This window comes from Rhinoraja longicauda, chromosome 13 (assembly GCF_053455715.1).
Source record: "Rhinoraja longicauda isolate Sanriku21f chromosome 13, sRhiLon1.1, whole genome shotgun sequence".
NCBI lineage: Eukaryota > Metazoa > Chordata > Chondrichthyes > Rajiformes > Arhynchobatidae > Rhinoraja > Rhinoraja longicauda.
Genome location: NC_135965.1, coordinates 26,530,753 through 26,552,112, shown reverse-complemented (window position 1 = coordinate 26,552,112; position 21,360 = coordinate 26,530,753). Strand labels below are relative to the sequence as shown.

Genomic DNA, 21,360 nt, shown 5'->3' with positions numbered 1-21,360 from the left:
TGTCTGTTCAAATGTCTATTAAATGTTATAATTGTACCTGCTCATTAAACTTCATCTGGAAGCTCGTTTCATATACCCAATATTCTGGTTCCTATTAAATCTTTCCACTCTTACCTTAAAATTATGCCCTGTGCTTCTTGATGTCCCTACCCTGGGTAAAAGCCTCTGTGCTTTCACCCTCTGTATTTCCCTCATGATTTTGAACACCTCTATAAAATCACCCCTCAGCTTCCCGGGGTCCAAGGAATAAACTCTTAGCCTGTCCAACCTCTCCCTGGAGCTCAGTCCCTTGAGTCCTGGCAACATCCTCGTAGTTCTTCTCTGCACTGTTTTTGGCTTAATGGCGTCTTTCCTTTAGTTGACCAGAGCTCAACACGCTATTCCATGTTTGGGCTCACCAATGTCTTGTACAACTATAACAAAATGTCCCAACTTGTACACTCAATTTCCTGATGCAGGCCAACATGCCAAAAGCCTTCTTCACCACTCCATCTACCTGGGGAAGTGTGTACTTGTATTCCTATGTCTCTCTTCTCAACAACATTCCCCTGGGCCCTATTATTAACTGTAAAGATCCTGGTTTGACTTTCCAAAATACCACATCTCACATTTAACTGAATTAAACTCGAGTAGCCATACTTCGGCCCACTTGTACAGCTGATCAAGATCCCACTGTCATTTTTGATAATCATCTTCACTGTCTACGTTACTATCTATTTTAGCGTTATCTGTAAATTTACTAATCACGCCTTGTACATTCTCATTCAAAAATAATTTAACTATATGTTAAATGGACTAAATTGTAAATGAAGCTCCACATTCCCTGTTGTAAATAGTGTAATCGGAATGAACCCAAGAAGAGGTCCAGGATATGACCGCATTTACACATTAATCAGTCTTCCTATCGTGAATGATGCAACATCTGGCCTCTGGTAGACAGTGGGGAAGAAAACATCAAGCTGCAGAGAGATATATATGGTCTGGTCAGTTAGGCAGAAAAGTAGCAAACATAATAAAATCTAGATGTGTGTTAGCTAATGCATTTGGGGAAACATAACAAAGCAAGATAAGGCTAGGCAAGACAAGATAGGAGAAAATCGAGTAGTATGGAGGAGTATCCAGGAACTTGGACTGTTCCTTAAAGATAGCAGGGTGGTCAAGTTGAGTTTATTGTCATATGCTCAATTACAGTGAGGTACAAGCACAATGAAAATCTTGCAGCAGCATCACAAGCTCATAGACTCATAAAACACACGGAAATATAAATTATGCATAAATTCTGGAAGAGAAAAAAAACTTTGCACCATGTTATACTTTATTGCGCAACACAATTAGAATTATGTGGTAGTGCCAGTGTCCATGATAGTGCAAGAGATAGTCCATAGTGTTCCATTGCTGAGATAGGGTTAGGTCAAGAATGTGGTTAAAAGAGCAATTTGGATGCGATACTGTATAGCTGGCCGCTAAGAAAGATAAGTTGTGCAAAAAAGTACTTACCGGAATTTTAGTTCTGCACATAGTTCTGATCACCATGTGACAAGAAATATGTAATTTGCATTGGAGGAGATTTATGAGGATGTTGCCAGAGCTGGGAAATTGTAGCTATGAGAAAAAATTGCATAAATTAAAGTCGTTCTCTCTGGAATTTAGGAGATTGGGCATCAGTTTTAATTGAGGTGTTTAAAATTATGGTGTGGGCCCTAAAAGAGTCAATATGTAGGACTTCCCTTAGAAGTCGGGTGAAAAACCAGCAGGCATAAATCTAAAGTTTTTGATAGAAGGGTTAGAGGGGAGATGGGAGCTGTATCACCATGTTCAATGGCTCTTTCATTCTGAGTCTTCTTTTTTAAATTAGATAAAGACGAGATCTTTGCAGACGTCACTTCTCGACTCTGGTTTACCTACAGGAAAAATTTCTCTCCTATTGGTAGGTACTTATCGTCTTTTACAGCTAAAACTCATTGGTTTGTAAAGGAATATTCTGCACATTGTTCAGATATTGAACAACACTAAATAAGAAGAGGGCAGCATGGTGGCGCAGTGGTTGAGTTGCTGCCTTACAGCGCCAGAGACCTGGTTTCGATTCTGACTACAGGTGCTTGCCTGTATGGAGTTTATACGTTCTCCCTGTTAGCTGCATGGGTTTTCCCAGGGAGCTCCGGTTTCCTCCCACTCTCCGAAGACGTACAGATTTGTATGTTAATTGGCTTAGTAAAATTGTAAATTGTATCAAGTGTGTGTATGGGGATCGCTCGTCAGCGCTGACTCGGTGGACCGATGGGCCTGTTTCCACACTGTATCTCTAAACTAAACAAAACAGATATTATTAGTCACTAGATGACCCGTGGACCCGTTGCGTTCCCGTTGTGACGCAAGAGACGTTCAGTTATTTCAAATTCCGTCTCTTCATTCCTTCTGGGAAACGAACCTGAAATTTAAAAAAAATTAAAAATCTGGAAACCCTCAGCATCTGTGAAGTGAAAAAAGTTAATGTTTCCCGCCAGACTTCTGATGAAAACTCTTTTATCTGAAACATTAACTATGCTTCTCTTTTAGACAATAGACAATAGACAATAGGTGCAGGAGTAGGTCATTCTGCCCTTCGAGCCAGCACCACCATTCAATGTGATAATGGCTGATTATTCTCAATCAGTACCCCATTCCTGTCTTCTCCCCATACCCCCTGACTCTGCTATTCTTAAGAGCTCTATCTAGCTCTCTCTTGAATGCATTCAGAGAATTGGCCTCCACTGCCTTCTGAGGCAGAGAATTCCACAGATTTACAACTCTTTGACTGAAAAAGTTTTTCCTCATCACCGTTCTAAATGGCTTATCCCTTATTCTTAAACTGTGGCCCCTGGTTCTGGACTCCCCCAATATTGGGAACATGTTTCCTGCCTCTAACGTGTCCAACCCCTAAATAATCCTATACGTTTCGATGATCCCCTCTTATCCTTCTAAATTCCAGTGTATACCAGCCTAGTCGCTCCAGTCTTTCAACATATGACAGTCCCGCCATTCCGGGAATTAACTGAATAAACCTACGCTGCACGCCCTCAATAGCAAGAATATCCTTCCTCAAATTTGGAGACCAACTGCACACAGTACTCCAGGTGCGGTCTCACTAGGGCCCTGTACAACTGCAGCTGACTCCTGATTTGCTGAGTATTTCTGGCATTTTCTGTTTTTGTTTCCAATTAAAAGCCTGGTCTGTGTGTTTGATCCAGTCTGTTAGAGTTCGTGTTGCCATTTTCCAGACTTGTCTTTGTCAGCATCTGTGAGTAAGATTTTGTTGTGGTTGTTTATCCTCTGCCTGGATTTCTTCATTGCAGTTCCCCAGAAAAGGTTATGATTATTATAATAAAAGTATTCCTCATTTGTGGCGGATACATTGCATGTCATCAATATTAACTCTGACATTCTTCTGATGTGAGCAGGAGGCACAGGGCCAACCTCTGACAATGGCTGGGGCTGCATGTTGCGATGTGGACAGATGATCTTGGCTCAGGCTCTTATCTGCAGACATTTGGGTCGAGGTGAGTTTCATTAACTGGTTCAAACCTTGGGTCGGAATCATTTGGGTAGATGGGGAAGGTAGTAACTTTATGATGGAGAAATGAATTGTTTAACCTTTTTGTTCTTGTCAGTAAATAGAGTTAGAAATTGGGGCTTAGGATGGAATTTACTGTTTACATTTTCCATTCATAAAGGTTAACCAAGAGGTCTCTATCTCCACTTTCCTTCCTGTGGTACTAAGGGAAGCAAGAAATATTGCAGTATTCCTGTTCCTTCAAAATTTGTTTCTTGTAGTTTTCAGTAGAATTTGTCATTTTTTTTCTTTATTGTCTTCCTTTTCTTAATAGACTGGAGATGGGTAAATGGGACGCAGCAAAAGGATGAATATTACAATGTATTGAATGCATTTCTTGACAAAAAGGACAGCTACTACTCCATTCATCAAATAGGTGAGGTATTTTCTGCTTGGGTAGCTTACAACCCAATGGTATAAATGTTGAAGATAGATGCAAAAAACTGGAGTAACTCAGCAGGTCAGACAGTATCTCTGGAAAAAATGTATAGGTGACGTTTTGGGTCGAGACCCTTCTTCAGACTGAAGAAGGGTCTCGACCTGAAACGTCAGCTATTCCTTTTTGCCAGAGATGCTGTCTGACTCGCTGAGATACTCCTGGTTTTTGTGACTATCTTTGGTTTAAACCAGCATCTGCAGTTCCTTCACCACAGTATAAATGTTGAATTGTTCAATTTTTGGGTCATAATTCCGCCTCCTCCCCTTTCTCCCTACATCCCCCTCTCCTTCTGTGTCCCCAACCTAGACTTGCACCTATTTCTCCTCCTCCCTCCCCCAGTGAGTCCTGTGTGTTTTACTACCCAAAGTAAGCAGAACTCTTAAACTGCTGCAGCCAACATCTTTAAAATTTATGTTAGTCCAAATAGTGAAATGATTTTAGTTTTTGTCTGATATGCAAATGACTGGCTACTTTAAAAATTTACAAAATTAGAACTGTATTTGAATTGCCACAAATTGGACAGCATTCAAGTGAATTTTCATTGTGCTCATTTCAAAGTTTGAATATCCATCCTATGTTTTGAGGTCTATAACCAGGCCGTCTCCATACTGCCCCATTTCTGCATTCACTGATGTGGGGGAAAAAACTCTGCTGAATGTAGGACCCCACAAGCACTGCCATCACCATTATCATCAAGGCCAATGCCCATGATTTAGGACAGAGATTAGCTGCCACCAGTGTAATCAGAACCCTTCTTCAGACTATTCTTTTTCTCCGGTAATGCTGACTTGAATGGTACAGTAAGAGTGATTGATTGGAAATTTGCATCTAGGAAAATAAAACATTGTGATTGTTTCTCTTATCCTGAATTAGCTCAAATGGGAGTCGGAGAAGGGAAGTCAATTGGCCAGTGGTACGGTCCAAACACTGCAGCCCAGGTATTGAAGTAAGTATGATTTGCTTCAACAGCACGTGAGGCAGGATAACATTATGAATGTAAATAGTCATCTGCATAACTGTACAAAGATGTTACTCCAGCATTTTGTGAATAAATCGATTTGTACCAGCATCTGCAGTTATTTTCTTATTGTACAAAGATGGCTTTCCTCTTGAAAATATGCATCATTTAAAAAATGCTTTTGTGTTGAACCCAAATCTGTTCTAAGATGGTTTTGGAATTTTAAACTACTGATATACCAGTGATGACTAACTGGATCTATCTACAAATTTGATGCGTTATGCCCCAATGTATAGAAACTGACTCAATTTCAGCAAAAGTTCTATGTAACGTAGTCTTATAGATAGGTACATGACAAGACAAGGTCAAGGATTTCATACTTATAGAGATTTCTGTTTTTTTAAAGAACTGTAGTTTACAAAATCCACATGGATGCTCCTACATTTTGTCTACCATGTCTACCATGCAATAAATCTGTTTGAAATGCAAATTAAGTTTCTAATTTGCTCAGTGAAAATGTGCTGTCTCTCCTTGCCCCTTGCTCCAGCTCATCGATAAGCTGTTTATCCTTGCTCTTTCCTGGAAACTACCACTGACCTGGTAGTTCATTCACTGTCATCTTGTTACATTCAAGAATCCTTAATCTTGTGCTAATTTTTAAAAGATCAAAAATCTTCAACCACACTTTGTTGAAGTGCTTTTTCTGATGCTAAAGGTCTGAATCAGTTGGGGATTGGTCTGGGAATTGTTTTGGCAATTTGGTGGTTAATTTAGAAACTTTGCTGCATCAGTCATGAGTATAAAGATAATTTAACTGCACAAGGAATACTTAAAATGTGCTCAAAATACATAATTTGAATGGCAAAGTGCAGCATAATTTAAAAATAAATAAATATAATTTTAGCATGCAAATTATTTTTCGAGTGGTAAGAATGTGCAAAGTGTGCTAATCTAACTCTTCCAGCCTTGCACATGCTGAGAAGGAGAATATTTTTTTAACAATATGGAGCATTATTCAGATGTGAAAAAGCTAGTGTGAAGTTGTTTGCTAGAGTGTTTGCAGTTGGTCGTTAAATTTAGAAGATGGATGCCTATTCCATTTTGACAAGGGTCTGGGTCCTAGGAGGTAGGGAAAGATACAATGGTTTATTGGGAGTTCCCACTGTGATTGGAACACATCTTCCCTTTGCCTAAATGGTAAAGAATTGGCATCCTCTATCACAGGTCATACTGAGCAATGGTTAGGCTGTCCCTGAGGCCCGGCTGACCAGCAATGCTGATTAACTGGCATTTTGAGTCTACAATTCCAACATGTTTGTGTTTTGCTGTGTAGATTGCTATGGTTTTCTGTTTTTTTGTTGTGCATTGGATGACTAAAACTGCTGCTCTTCAAACTGATGTGGGAATAGCCACTTTTGACAATGTTGCATTATTAATTAACTAAACTAGCTGCTCCAATAGCCAATTTCAAGAAATAGTAACAATATAAAATATAGTTTTTATATTGATCAGAAAGGTTGAGCTAGTAACTTTGTGCATAACACTTTAGGAGTATTTGTACTATGATAAGCAAAACATACCCCCCCCCCCATTGAAAATGTTCTTTATATGATTAGTTGCACATTATTTATCTTAAACTATAAGACAGCATTAGGTTAAAAATAAAATCAGCAGTCTGGGATGGTTGACACAAAATGCTGGAGTAACTCAGCGGGTCAGGTAGCATCTCAGGAGAGAAGGAATGGGCGACGTTTCGGGTCGGGACCCTTCTTCAGTTTTTCTGCAGGATAGTTAAGATTAGAGTAGACTATTAAAGCACTATTAATGCTATCGTAATGAATGTCTGAGTGTTGGTATGCTTTTTTGGCTGTTGCTTCAACGTGGCTGGTTGGGTGTATTCAATGAAAATAGAACAGTACTGCACAGGAACGGGCCCATAATGTTTGCGCCGAACATTATGCCAAGTTAAACTGATCTCATTTGCCTGTATATGATCCATATTTCTCTATCCCCTGCACTTCCATGTGCCTTTCCAAAAGCCTCTTAAACTCCACTATTGTATCTGCCTACGCCACCACCCCTGGTAATGCGATCCAGGCCCCCACTATTCTCTGTGTAAAAATAGAACTTGCCCCAAACATCTCCCAACAGGAGGACCAGAACTGCACAAAATACTTCAAATGCGGCCCAACCAAGGTCTAAGAGATCTGCATTATGATTTCCTGACTCTTGCAGTGCCCTCCATAATATTTGGGACAAAGACCCATCATTTATTTATTTGCCTCTGTACTCCACAATTTGAGATTTGTAATAAAATAAATCACATGTGGTTAAAGTGCACATTACCAGATTTTATTAAAGGGTATTTCGAAACATTTTGGTTTCACCATGTTAAAACTACAGCTGTGTTTATACATAGTGACTCCATTTCAGGGCATCATAATGTTTGGAACACATGGCTTCACTGGTGTTTGTAATTGCTCAGGTGTGTTTAAATGTCTCCTTAAATCAGGTGTAAGAGAGCTCTCAGCACCCAGTCTTTCCTCCAGTCTTTCCATCACCTTTGGAAACTTTTATTGCTGTTTATCAACTTGAGGACCAAACCAATGTAAGTCAAATAAGCCATTATGAGACTGAGAAACAAGAATAAAACTGTTAGAAACATCAGCCAAACCTTAGGCTTACCACAATCAACTGTTTGGAACATCATTAAGAAGAAATAGAGCACTGGTGAGCTTAATAATCACAAAGGGTTTGGCAGGCCAAGGAAGACCTCCATAGCTGATTACAAGAATTCTCTCCATAAATAAAGAAAAATCCCCAAACACCTGTCCGACAGATCAGAAACACTCTTCAGGAGTCAGGTGTGGATTTGTCAATGACCACTGTCCGCAGAAGACTTCGTGAACAGAAATACAGAGGATACACTGCAAGATGCAAACCACTGGTTAGCTGCAAAAATAGGATGGCCAGATTATAGTTTGCCAAGAAGTACTTAAAAGTGTAACCACAGTTCTGGAAAAAGTTCTTGTGGGCAGATGAGACAAAGATTTAGTTATATCAGAGTGATGGCAAAAACAAAGTATGGAGGAGAGAAGGAACAGCCCAAGATCCAAAGCATACCACCTCATCTGTGAAACACGGTGGTGGGGGTGTTATGGCCTGGGCATGTATGGCTGCTGAAGGTACTGGCTCCCTTATTTACATTGATTATACAACTGCTGATGGTAGTAGCATAATGAATTCTGAAGTGTGTAGACACATCCTATCTGCTCAAGTTCAAACAAATGCCTCAAATCTCATTGGCCGGAGGTTCATTCTACAGCAAGGCAATGATCCCAAACATACTGCTAAAGCAACAAAGGAGTTTTTCAAAGCTAAAAAATGGTCAATTCTTGAGTGCCAAGTCAATCACCCAATCTGAACCCAATTGAGCATGCCTTTTATATGCTGAAGAGAAAACTGAAGGGGACTAGCCCCCAAAACAAGCATAAGCTAAAGATGGCTGCAATACAGGCCTGACAGAGCATCACCAGAGAAGACATTCATGGTGATGTCCATGAATCGCAGACTTCAAACAGTCATTGCATGCAAAGGACATGCAACAAAATACTAAACATGACTACTTTCATTTACATGATATTGCTGTGTCCCAAACATTATGGTGCCCTGAAATGGGGGGACTATGTATAAACACTGCTGTAATTTCTACATGGTGAAACCAAAATGTATAAAAATGGCCTTTATTAAAATTTGACAATGTGCACTTTGTAACCACATGTGATTTGTTTCTATTACAAATTTCAAAGTGTGGAGTACAGAGGCAAATAAATAAATGATGGGTCTTTGTCCCAAACATTATGTGGGGCACTGTATATTCAATGCCGCGAGCAATGAAGGCAAGCAAACTGTACGCCGTCTTTACCTCCCTATCTACTTGTGCTACCACCTTCAGTGAGCTATGAACTTGGACTCCAAGATCCCTCTGCACATCAATGCTGTTAAGAGTCTTGCCATTAACTGTATACTCTCCCTTTACATTTAACCTCCCAAAGTGCCACACAGTGTCTGCAACTCCTCTAATTTTAGTGTCACTGGCAACTTACTCACCAATCTACATTTATATATATATAAATGACCACGACATTTTGACCTAGACATAAATGTAGATTGGTGAGTAAGTTGCCAGTGACACTTAAATTGGAGGAGTTGCAGACACTATGTGGCACTTTGGGAGGTTAAATGTAGTCCAATGTAGTTAAATGACATTGCAGTCCACAGAGTTCAGCAATGAATATATATATATATATATATATATAAATTCATTGTTGAACTCTGTGGACTGCAATGCCCTAAGTTGGAAGGTGAGGTCCTGTTCTTGCATACAGATTGATTGGAACAATGTAAGAGATGAAAGGCAGGTCACTGTGGGATGGTAAATTAAAGTGACCACCAACTGGAGCTTAGGGTCACTCTTGCTGACTGAATGTAGGTGTTCTGCTCAGCCAGCACAACTGGACTGGGAATTGAGCAGGGCTGGGACTGATCTACATGACATTGCATGCATGTATGTGTGTGTTTTGTTTATCGTGATTTACATTAGATAACAATATTCACCTTGTTTTAGGAAGCTGACATTTTTTGATAACTGGAGCTCATTGGCAGTTCACGTGGCAATGGATAATACCGTAATAATCAACAACATCAGTGAGTATTTCCACAGGTAATGTTACCAAACATTACCTCCAGTTGTCAATTTTCTCATAGTTTCTTACATTTCCATTTATTAATGGAACACCTTATTCAAATATCATCTTGTGATTCTGCTTTCCGAGCAGTGCTGACAGTATAGCCAAATTGTCATAAATCTAAATACTGACCAAAGTGAATACTATTACGACCTTGAGAAGAGGTTTTAAAAAAAAAGTCATGCACTAAATGTGAATACCATTGGAAAAGCAAGTATTTAATGCCCCCCACTTCCTTAAATGGCCATATAAAATTGGAGAGCTGTCACTTTGAACCACTGCAGCTGGGGATTCCCAAGATTTTTACCCAGTGGTAATAAAATAATGACGATGTAATTCTCTATGGCTGCAGAGTGTGAATTGGCTTGGGTGTGTTTCGGGGAGTGCTATTCGAGTGCTATCGGGAAGATAACTGTGGGAGTTGGTAGGTTTGTGGTAGATGCCAGTCGATAGTCTGTCTCCTCTGATTGAGACAGAGAGATCGAGAAAGGGGAGAAATGTGTCGAGATAGTCACGTAAATTTGAGGGTAGGGTGGAAGTTAGTAGTGAAGTTAATAAAGTCCATGAACTCTGCATGGGTGCTGAAGGTAGCCCCAATGCAGTCATCAACTGGGGAAATAGTTGGAGGATAGAGCCAATGTATGCCTGGAACAAGGATGTTCGACATAACCAACAAAAAGGTAGGCACAGCTGGGGCCCATGTGAGTGCCCATAGCTGAATCTTTAACTTGGAGAAAGTGAGAGGAGTCGAAAGAGAAGTTGTAGAGGGTGAGGATAAGTTCCACTAGACAGAGGAGTTTAGGTTTATTGTCATTTGAAAAGCTTTTTTTGTGTGTGCTCTGCAGAAAGACTATACATGATTAGAATCGAGCCATCCACAGTATACAGATATATGATAAAGGGAATAACGTTTAGTGTAAGATAAAGTCGAATAATGAACCTTTGAAGTTTACTGCAGACTCAAGGGACACACGACAGGAACAGTGCACTGGTGGGAGAAGGAGGGACTGTCTATGGGGCTGGATGAGGTCTCAATCAAGCTGGGTAGCTTATCCAGGATGATACTGAGTTCATTGAGCATTGTTGAGTTATGGTCATCAATGCAAGGGGAGAACTCTCCATCAGACACTGAACATGTCTTATGGTTGGTGGTAAGGCTGTGACTAGGAAGAAATGAATAATTTATATGGAATTGCACAGCTACTGAACTTATCTTAAAACCATGGCAAATGGTGGAACAAAAGATGGCACATCATAATGCAGCTATACAAGTTGTTGGTGAAACCACACTTGGAATGCAGTGTGCAGTTGTGTTCGCCCAGCTGTAGGGAGGATATTAAGTTGGAAAGGGTGCAGTAGAGATCATCAGATGTTACCTGGGCTTGCAGGCTTCAATTATCGGGCGAGGTTGGGTAGGCTGGGACTTTTTTCCTTGGAGCATAAGGGACTAAAAGGTGACCTTATTGAGGTGTACAAGATCATGAGGGGTATAGATAAAGTGAACACTCACTATCTTTTTCCCCAGGGTTGAGGATTCTAAAACTAGAGGGCGTAGGCTTAGCTGAGATGGGAGAGAGTTATTAGGGACATCAGGGGCACCTTTTTCACTCAGAGGTTTGTCCATATCTGGAAAGAGCTGCAAGAGGAATCTTTAGAATAGGATACAATTATGACTTTTAAAGGACATTTGGAAAAATATATGATTGGAAGGATTTAGTGAGATATGGGCCAAATGTAGGCAAACAGGGCTAGCTCAGAATGCCAAACATTGGTCAGCATAGACAAGGTGGGACGAAAGGTGCACGTGTTTCAGTGCTGCATGACTCTATGACATTAAAAAGGGGTTGATTGTATTGTCTTGCACTGCACATGGGCATTTCTAATAAGTCCTCTCAATGGTTAAAGCACAGAAGGAAACAAATTGGCCCAATGGCAATCAACAAGAGCTATACTCAACCCTACTTCCTGTAATCCTGTGGGTTGTTTCTTTGCAATTTCTTTGCCTGTTTGAAAGCCACACTTCACTCCTTGCTTTGTACTAGAGATGTTGTGCCGGTCTAACAGTGCGTGTGAAGCAGCAGCAGCAGCATTCCCTCAGGCTGATGGCCCAAGACCATTCAACGGGTATCCGACAGGAGCAAACTCCTCAGAAGATGTACTGTTGTGGAAACCATTAGTATTGCTAATACCTCTGAGGCTGGGACTCAGCGAGATCAATGAGGCATACATCAAAACACTAAAGGTACAGGTTTTATTTTGCTCCAGCAATTCTGCCCTCAGAAATGTATGGTACATATTTGAAAACAATAGATTGCAGTTGCTCCACAAAGGCCTCTGTTGACTTTGGTAATTTATTGCTCCCAGCCTGCCCGCAAGGTTTAACGCAGCTGACCACACCCGGTCCATACCTACCTATCCAGACAGAGCCAGGAAATCTTCTGCAATGTCTTCTTTTCCTAATTTATACTGTTAACTCTAGAACAATATGTACCTGGAACGCATTGCCTGGGGAAGTGGTGGAAGCAGATGCAATAGTAATGTTGAAGAGGCATTTAGACAGGCAGAGGAACAGGCAGGGAATGTAGAGAGATGTGTCACATGCAGGCAGATGGGGTTAGTTGAATGTGGCAATAATGGTCGGGGAAGACGCCGTGGGTCGTGGGGCCTGTTCCAGTGCTCTAGAACATATTGGCCGTGGGTCGTGGGGCCTGTTCCAGTGCTCTAGAACATATTGTTCTAGAGCACTGTAACAGGCCCCACGACCCACGGTGTCTTTCCCGACCATTATTGCCACATTCAACTAACCCCATCTGCCTGCATGTGACACATCTCTCTATATTCCCTGCCTGTTCCTCTGCCTGTCGAAATGCCTCTTAAACATTACTATTCCATCTGCTTCCACCACCTCCCCAGGCAATGCGTTCCAGGTACCTACCACCAAAAAACATTAGCCTCATAAATCTCGTTTGAGCTTTCCCCCTCTCACCGTAAATCTATGCACTCTCATTTTTGACAATTCCAACCCTGGAAAATCGGTTCCATCTATTCTTTGCCTCTCGTAATTTTATATATGTTTTGGTCTCCCCTCACAGTCTGATGCTCCAGAAACAAGTTTGTACAACCTCTCCGAATAGTTAATCTTCTCTAATCAGGCAACATCCTGGTGAAAGTCTTCTGCACCATCTAAATGTGACCTAACCGAAGTTTTATACTCTGCAACATGACTTCCTGACTATTATACTCAATGCCCTGACCGAAGGCTGGACGCTTTCTTTACCACCCTATCCATTTATGTTGCCACTCTAAAGGAGCTATAGACTTCCACCAAAAGATCCTATTGTACATTACTGCACCTCGGGTCCTTCCATTCACTGTAGATATGCCTCTTACATTTGATCTCCCAACGTACAACACGTCAGACCAGAGTTTAGCTTTTCCTTCATCACCGCCTCCTCAGCAAATAACCTCCACACCACCTCATCCCAACAGAAGGATTGGGTCTTGACTTTCTATTTCTAATCCACTGTTGCCTGAAAAGAATAACATCAAAAGATACACCATTCTCTTCTGCATGTGCATTGATGACAGCCAGTCTGTGTCACCAACTCATTCATTGCCTTGTCTGATGAATACAGCAGGATAAGCAAGAATATTGGGAATACTGAAACCACTGGCTTCAGTCCACACCAGGAACTCCATTCTCTAGCCACCGATTCCAACTCTCTCCCTCGACACTGTCTGAGTCTCCCCAACATCGAGCTTCCAACTCCATATTCCTTCCATGGCCAAAACCTCCTAATTCCACTTGCATCTCCGCCCTCACCCTCTGTTCCTCTGGTTTTATTTTGATATTTGACTATTCCAATGTAATTCTGTCAGACAGTCATCCTCCATATCTCCCATAACAGGAGGTCATGCTTGTATCTCCTAACTCTCACTGTTAACACATCAAGTCCATTTACTTAGACACAGCAAAATGCCGGAGTAACTCAGCAGGTCAGGCAGCATCTCTGGAGAGAAAGAATGGGTGACGTTTCGGGTCGAGACCCTTCTTCAGACTGTCCATTTACTTGTAGCCCTATGCTTAATGATCCATAATGTGTGCTGGTTTGTCAAAGCCTTATTTTTAAAACGCTAATTCTTATTTCTAAAATTACTCATTCACATCTGAAAACTTTCTCCAGCCCCACAAGCTTCACAAGTTATTTGCACTCCGCCATTACTGGCCTTTTGGACCTCTCGTGTGTTTAAATTGCTTCACTGTGCCTTCAGTTATCAAACCCCTGACCACTGCAATTCCCTAAACTGCTCCAACCGTTCCTTCTTTGAGAAGTCCCTACAATAATATCCCATTGTATCGATCATTTGCTTCCGTTATCTCTCTCCCTCATTGGGACTGCATCCATGTCTGTTTCATTAATTAATCAGAGTTTCTTTTTCAGAAATGCTTTATGTTGCCGCAATCTCTGGGAGTCATTGGTGGAAAGCCAAATAGTGCCCATTATTTTATCGGCTTCGTAGGTCAGTAATGTATCTTATTCCTGTTATATCTAAATGGCTGGGGTAAATTTCAAAAGATTAAAAATACAGTGAATAATTTTCTAGTGGTATTAGGGTTGTGACAGAAAATGTTGTGTCAGCAGCGTCAGATAATGGGCCTTGTGAGTTAAGTGGATAATGAGTAACAAATAAAAATTGCACATGCTGTAATCTGAAACAATAATGCTGGAATAATTCAGCAAATCTGTTTGCAGCCTCCATCAGAGCCATAGTGAGACCCAATGTAAACCAGAAATGTGTTGTGAATTTGAGGGTTGGGTAGAAGTTAGTGGTGAAGTTAATAAAGTCCATGAACTCTGCATGGGTGCTGAAGGTAGCCCCAATACAGTCATCAACTGGGGAAAGAGTTGGAGGATAGAGCTAATGTATACCTAGAACAAGGACTGTTCAACGTAACAAAAAAAAAGCAGGCACAGCTGGGGCCCATGTGAGTGCCCATAGCTATATCGTTAACTTGGAGAAAGTGAGAGGTGTTGAAAGAGAAGTTGTAGAGGGAGAGGATAAGTTCCGTTAGGCAGAGGAGTATTGTGAAAAACTTTTTTGTTGTGTGCTCAGCGGAAAGACTATACATGATTACAATCGAGCCATCCACAATATACAGATATATGATAAAAGGAATAACGTTTAGTGCAAGATAAAGTCGAATAAAGTACGATTAAAGATAGTGCAAGGGTCTCCAATGAGGTAGATAGTAGCTCAGGACTGCTCTCTAGTTGTTGATAGGATGGTTCAGTTGCCTGATTACAATTGAGAAGAAACTGTCCCTAATTCTGGATATGCATTTTCACACTTCTGTACCTCTTGCCTGATGGGAAAGGGGATTAAATTGAATGATGGGGTTGAGACTCGTCCCTGATTATGTTGCTGGCCTTGCTGAGGCAGCGTGAAGTGTGGATGAGAGTCAATGGAAGGGAAGTTGGTTTGGGTGATGGTCTGGGCTGCTTCCACAATTCTCTGCAATTTCTTGCAGTCTTGGATGGAGCTGTTCACAAACCATGCTTTGTTGCATCCTGATAAAATGCTTTCTATGGTGCAACTGCAGAAGAGAGTGTTAATACAGCGAGTTGGTTGGGTCTCTGTTCAAGGAGTAAATGGAGGTCCTTGAAATCTGCCTGGTGGGGGATGGAGGTGTAGAGGGACTGGGCGTTCATGGTAAAGAAATGGAAAGTTATTAAAGAGTTGAAGGGCCTGTGATGTGTCTCAGTGTACGTTGGAAGGGATTGGATAAGCAGGGATAGGATAGAATCAAGTTACATGGAGATGATATCAGTGGGGCAGGAGCAGACAGAAACAATATGTCTGCCAGAGCAGTTCTGTTTAGGGATTTTAGAGAAAAGGTAGAAGGGGGGAATGTGGCTGGGGAATGATAAAGTTGCTAGTTATGGAAAGCAGATTACCAGAAGTGATGGAATCAGAAACAGTCTGGGAGATGATGGGCTGATGTTCTTCTGTGGGGTCATGGTCAAGGGGTAGGTATGAGGTATCTGAGGGCTGGCACCTGTCCTGTCCTCACCATGGTTGAGGTCAGCCCACCAGACTACAATGGAACCTCCCTTGTCGGCGGGTTTAATGACGATGTTGGGATTGTTGCAAAGTGAACAGATGGGGCTACGAGCCACAGAAAACACCACACTGGATCTGCTAATGCATGGATGTTACTGTGGGTCAAAAAGCAAAAAAAAACAGCAGATGCTGAAAATCTGAAATGAAGATAGAAAATTAACTTTTGAACTACGTTTAAAAATTATCCCCAATAAAAGAGTGACATTATGTTGAAACAATATTTCCAAAATACTTCCCCTGAATATAACACCAGGACTCTTACTGTTGTGACAGTACAGTAAAAAAGCTCACGTTTTACTGAACAAATTATTCCATCAAAACATGAGTCCGCACACTAATCAGCTCAAACTCACTTGTACAAATCATAGCTTTTTACTTTTAACTAGTTTAATTTCAGCTAGACAGAGCAAACTATTTTACATGTACTGCTGTGTAACCTAATAAATGCTATTAATGTTTTTGTTGGATGAATCCTTGTGTAGCAGTGAATTCTATACATTAAAAATCTCATATTATTTGATTCTCAGAAGATGAACTGATCTATCTCGACCCACACACAACACAGCCTGCGGTGGAGCCGTTTGAAGACTTCTCTATAGCAGATGAGAGTTTTCATTGCCAGCACCCTCCCTGTAGAATGAACATCTGTGACCTTGACCCATCCATTGCAGTGGTAAGTGCAATAACTCAGGGCCATCTATGCACAGAATACCTTTGCTGATATCATTAAACCATTTTGAGGTCTTCAAAAAGTTTGAGCAATAGAAGCAGCAGCATTAAGCATCAGATCCTATCTGATTTTGTACTTCAGTGCCATTTTCTCGCACTAACTCCATATCCATTGACACTCAATCCCTGAAAATCTCTCTGACTTTTCCAGGCAAACAGAAAGCAATTTGGAGATTACAAGTGATTCTAAGTACTGTATGAATAACAAATTCACAATGAGAAATACAGTGAGGTTGCATTGGGTCTACATCGAACAAACATCTATAACCTCAAACACAAAAAGTGGATAAGCTAGCTTCATTTAGTGACAATTCCTTCATGGACTCCTTCCATCCTCCATCTCCTGTTGAGCCCACATATTCAAAAGGATGTAGCTTCACATATCTCCATTGAAAGTAAACCATACTACATTATTTTTATTCCACGTTTCTTGATTGTTGTTCTTGAAGAGTTGTAAAGTTTTATGCCTTATCTTTGAAGATGGACACAGTGTATTTGTTTAATTTCTCTGCCATTAGCGAAGGTCCTAATATAATTTCTCCTGTCTGTCTCTGAGACCCACGTCAACTACCAAAATATTAAAGTGGGAAGAAATTAATGTTGTCCTTACAACTTTGATTCACATGGTGATAGAAAATTTATATTAGAATCATAGTGTCATACAGCATGGAAACAGGCCCTTCAAACTAACTTGCCCATGCCAACCAAGATACCCGATCTACACTCGTCCCACATGCCCACATTTGACCCATATCCCTATAAAATAGTGGAAGGATGCTCAAGAACAGGCAAATGTGCCATTTTGACAGTATCTTCCTAGACTGAGTTCATCAGTGCTGGACAAACTGGCAAGTTCGTTAGGGTTAGAGTTAGATTTAGCTCTTAGGGCTAAAGGAATCAAGGTATATTGGGAAAAAGCAGGAATGGGTTACTAATTTTAGATGATCAGCCATTAACATATTGAATGGTGATGCTGGCTTGAAGGGCTGAATGGCCTACACCTGCACCTATTTTTCTATGTTTTCTAAGTCTTCATGTACAGTAACTGGTTGCCTGTTAATCAATGCCAAGTTGCTTGGAGTGCACCTCCACAACTCTGCTAAAATGAGTACACATTCCTCCAACCCATCTAACACCATGAACACACACAGAACCCTTAACACCCCTATCGCCCCCTTTGTCCCCCTCTTGTATACTCTTTAGAATGGGATAGAGGAGCAGACGTTGACTTTCATTGTAAGATACCAAGTACAGGAAATCTGCCAAGTAGAAGGTTAAGGATGACTGTGTGTCAATCTCTCCATGATTGGTTATTTATACAATGCTGGACATTGATTGATTTGTTTGTTCTCCTTTTTAGGGATTTTTCTGCAGCACCGAGGAGGATTTTACCGACTGGTGTCAAAGAATGAAAATGGTATGGCTATTTCTCTTGTCATGAATTAGATCCTTGTGGTCAAACATTTAGGGAAGTTGCTCTGTCCACCTGGTCACCTTCATATTCCTCTTTCAAAATAATGCACCTGACATTCAGCCTATTAGAGTACTTAGCATAGGAGCAGCCAGAACTGACTTTGCAACTACTTTTTCATGGTAAAACAATGTGTAGCCTCTCACATCTCACGTATCAGCAGATTTTTAAAGTGTCTGGCATTAGAGGCAGATGCTCAGGTCTGTCAGAGGGATGGGTTGAGTTTGCTTGTATAAGGTCGGTGATCATAGTTTAAAAAGAACTTGAAATATCAGAAGAATACATAATTTGTCATGGTAGATCCCCATGGTGGTGGTCATTGTAGCAGTACCCTAATATCGCATTGATTATTCTAATCCGAGAATTAGGTTATTTTTTTAACATAAAGTTTAGTTATTTGTTCATTATTGTACTTAATTGATGCTTTATAAGAGATATTGTTATGTTATTTTTTATGGCACATAGACGTTACTGCGTTTCCCAGTTGTGCTGGACAAAGTAGTGCCGGGCGACCACTGTGCTCTGATGAGGGAGGTCTCATTGGGCTCTCAGTGTCGGGGTTCCAGGATTCTGACCCCAGTGCCCGGACAGTGGTGCCAATGGGGGGAAAATGGTTATAGCAGGCAATCAGCAATAATGGACACCCCCCCCTCCGTGATCTGTTACAAGAAGGATTTACTGTACTTTTTAATTGGATTCATTTAGGGATGGATTTCCATGACTTAATCATTCATTGAAAATCTTAAACGACAGCCCTTAATGTTCACTGCATGTCCACATCTGCAGTGCATGAGCGCTCATAAAGAGTGTAGAGCACATTCCTCTCACTTGACTAAAACATAGTATCACCCAGTCCCATCGATTGTATCCAATGCCTCTTGTAGAACCCTTCTTGGTTAATTGTCATAATTTCAACTCTTCTCTTTCTCTCTCCGCAGATTTCACAAGAGAAAGATGCCCTACCAATGTTTGAGCTGATGGATCACCAGAACACTCGCTTCCCTGATGTTCACTGTCTAACGCCTGGTAACAAAATGTTCATTGAATTTCGATCTAGTATTAGTTTATGAATTGCAGCTAGTGTTGCTGTATCCGTGCCAAAGAACACTTAAACTGACGGCTGTCTGTCTTTTTTCCTACCCTAGACTTCACAGATTCTGAAAGACTGGAACGATTTTTTGATTCTGAAGATGAAGACTTTGAGATCCTCTCATTATAATATAGGAATTCAGCTTTGAAGACAAAGTGTTGGTGATTCCTATGCTGCCAATATTCAGGAGCAGTAAATCGGCACAGGTTTCATGAATTCACGTCATCATCATCAGTGCACTGGGATCCTCGAATGGTGCGTTCCTGACTGGTCCCCGCTGAGGAGTGATGCCCCTCATCTGTGAGCTAGCTCAGTCACCCTACAGACTATTTGATGATTAAATGCAAACCTGCCTCTGCTATACCAGCACATCATATTTACCATGTACTTAAGCAACATTTTTTTTTTGTTGTACTTTAGCAGCATATTTGGAGGACATAATTTGACAGCTCCTGGGATTTTATCCAGCAGCTTGTTCTCTTCAGTCCTGCAGCGACGGAATGGCATCCTGTTGGTTTAAGGCAGCAGCATAATATAAAAAGTAGCAAAATTGCAGACAGCTTGGATTCTCTGTCACATCAAGATGCTGTATTAAACTATCTCACTCCAAACTAAAGCAGATCAGCAGTTTGCTTAAGTTAAATATGTTGCATTGAGAATTGTGATACAGATATGCAAATATGCAAGTGCTTTTTGTAAAGGAGTGTGTTTGATCCCATTCCCCATAATGGAGAGATTTTGTTTTCTCTTAGAAGGATAGGACCGACTATCTTTGTTATCTTCAGCCCTATTAATGGCTTTGAAAATGCATTAATTTGGTTATGTTTGATGAGGAAAAGTACAATGGCATCAGTTGATGTTGTTTTCAGAATATTGAACAGATTTCAGAGGCGCAAGGACCATCCAACTAATGACATCACTGATCCTAAAATCAGTTTTAGATCTGAATATGGGGACCACGTGACTTGTACCAGTCCTTTGAAGGAATTACTGAACTATGGTGTCAGCTATGGCTCTGAATGACACACTTGCCCGACAGAAAGTTGTAGATTCAAACACCATTCTCGAGACTTGAGCACAAAAAGGGCAGCCTCGCATTCCAACAGAGAATAAACAATGTTAGAGGTACCACTTCTGGAATGAGACATCCAATGAAGGTCCTGTCTGCCATCCCATATTAATTTAAATGATCTCATAGCATTAATTCACAAGCACGGGGATATTGTCCCACCTTCCAGCCAATAATAAGTGCTAAAACGGGTAATCTGATCATGATCAAACTCCATTTGTTGAATCTTTACTGTTGAAAATTGGCTCCTGTATTTATCAATATTAAAAGAGACAACCCTTCATTGGCTGACAAATGCTTTGAGACATCCCAAAATCGGAAAGGTGCTACATTCATTTTAATCAGCAGCTTGAGGTATACATCTTGGTCCTCTAATTATCACCTGGGCTGCCCTAACCTAACTAGGATGAATGCTGCTGCTGGCAGAAAGGCCCAGTTTGATATCTCTCTCCATGTTTCCCATCTCCTGCCAATGTATTTTTATTGGGGGGGTAGTGGAGATTTGGAGGAGAAAGTGGAGGGGAATGAAGATCAATAATTCAACGTCATTAGACGTGAGAATGCTTGTTGCTGAAGTAAATAGTAGGCACAGTAAAGCATAATACTACTTAATGTTTATGGTAGATCTGCACTAAACCTGAGAAATATCAATTAACCACTTCACATAATTAACACACAAAATTAGCTTTTTAATTGTATGAAATATATTTGCTGTCACTGATATCTTTAATGCTGTTTTAATGAGTAAATGTAATAAAATGACATGCATATGGAGATGCACTGAAGAAGGGACATTCACAATGTCGAAGATCTTTGACAACTTGAATTCTTTAGGCGGTTCTGCTTTACTGACCTTTGAAATTAGGCTGACGCTTGGAAATTGTTATATAAATGGAGCAGAATGGTTTTGTGTTGGGATGGTTTGACCATGTTCTTCAGTGAAAAGTATGGTACATCGAGTGTGAAAGGGCCAGTTCTACCAGCACACACTGATAGTTCACTCTTAACCTTGTTTAAATAGCACCTATTTAAAGAGGCTGATAAATGGACTGCTGAACTAAACATAGCACAAAAAGTAAGGAAATTTGTGTTTGGTAGATTATTTCTTTGTTGTAACAATGCTTCTTGGCAATAAATCGTATAC

The 21,360-nt window shown here is 40.7% G+C and overlaps 1 protein-coding gene across 2 annotated transcripts in view; it reads left to right on the top strand.

Annotated features, from left to right (window-relative positions):
- Positions 1-21,104, top strand: part of atg4b (autophagy related 4B, cysteine peptidase) — a 51,109-nt gene extending 30,005 nt beyond the window's left edge. The window contains exons 3-13 of one of the 2 annotated variants that reach the window (XM_078410611.1): positions 1,856-1,927; positions 3,438-3,536; positions 3,864-3,965; positions 4,902-4,974; positions 9,614-9,693; positions 11,777-11,976; positions 14,177-14,255; positions 16,385-16,530; positions 17,947-18,003; positions 18,996-19,083; positions 19,203-21,103. In XM_078410611.1, the coding sequence (XP_078266737.1) occupies positions 1,856-1,927; positions 3,438-3,536; positions 3,864-3,965; positions 4,902-4,974; positions 9,614-9,693; positions 11,777-11,976; positions 14,177-14,255; positions 16,385-16,530; positions 17,947-18,003; positions 18,996-19,083; positions 19,203-19,276 (1,070 nt within the window). In that variant the 3' untranslated portion in view covers positions 19,277-21,103. Of the gene's footprint in view, positions 1-1,855; positions 1,928-3,437; positions 3,537-3,863; positions 3,966-4,901; positions 4,975-9,613; positions 9,694-11,776; positions 11,977-14,176; positions 14,256-16,384; positions 16,531-17,946; positions 18,004-18,995; positions 19,084-19,202 lie in introns of both variants that reach the window. The other variant, XM_078410612.1, reaches the window with a different exon arrangement.
- The last annotated feature ends 256 nt before the right edge of the window (positions 21,105-21,360 follow it).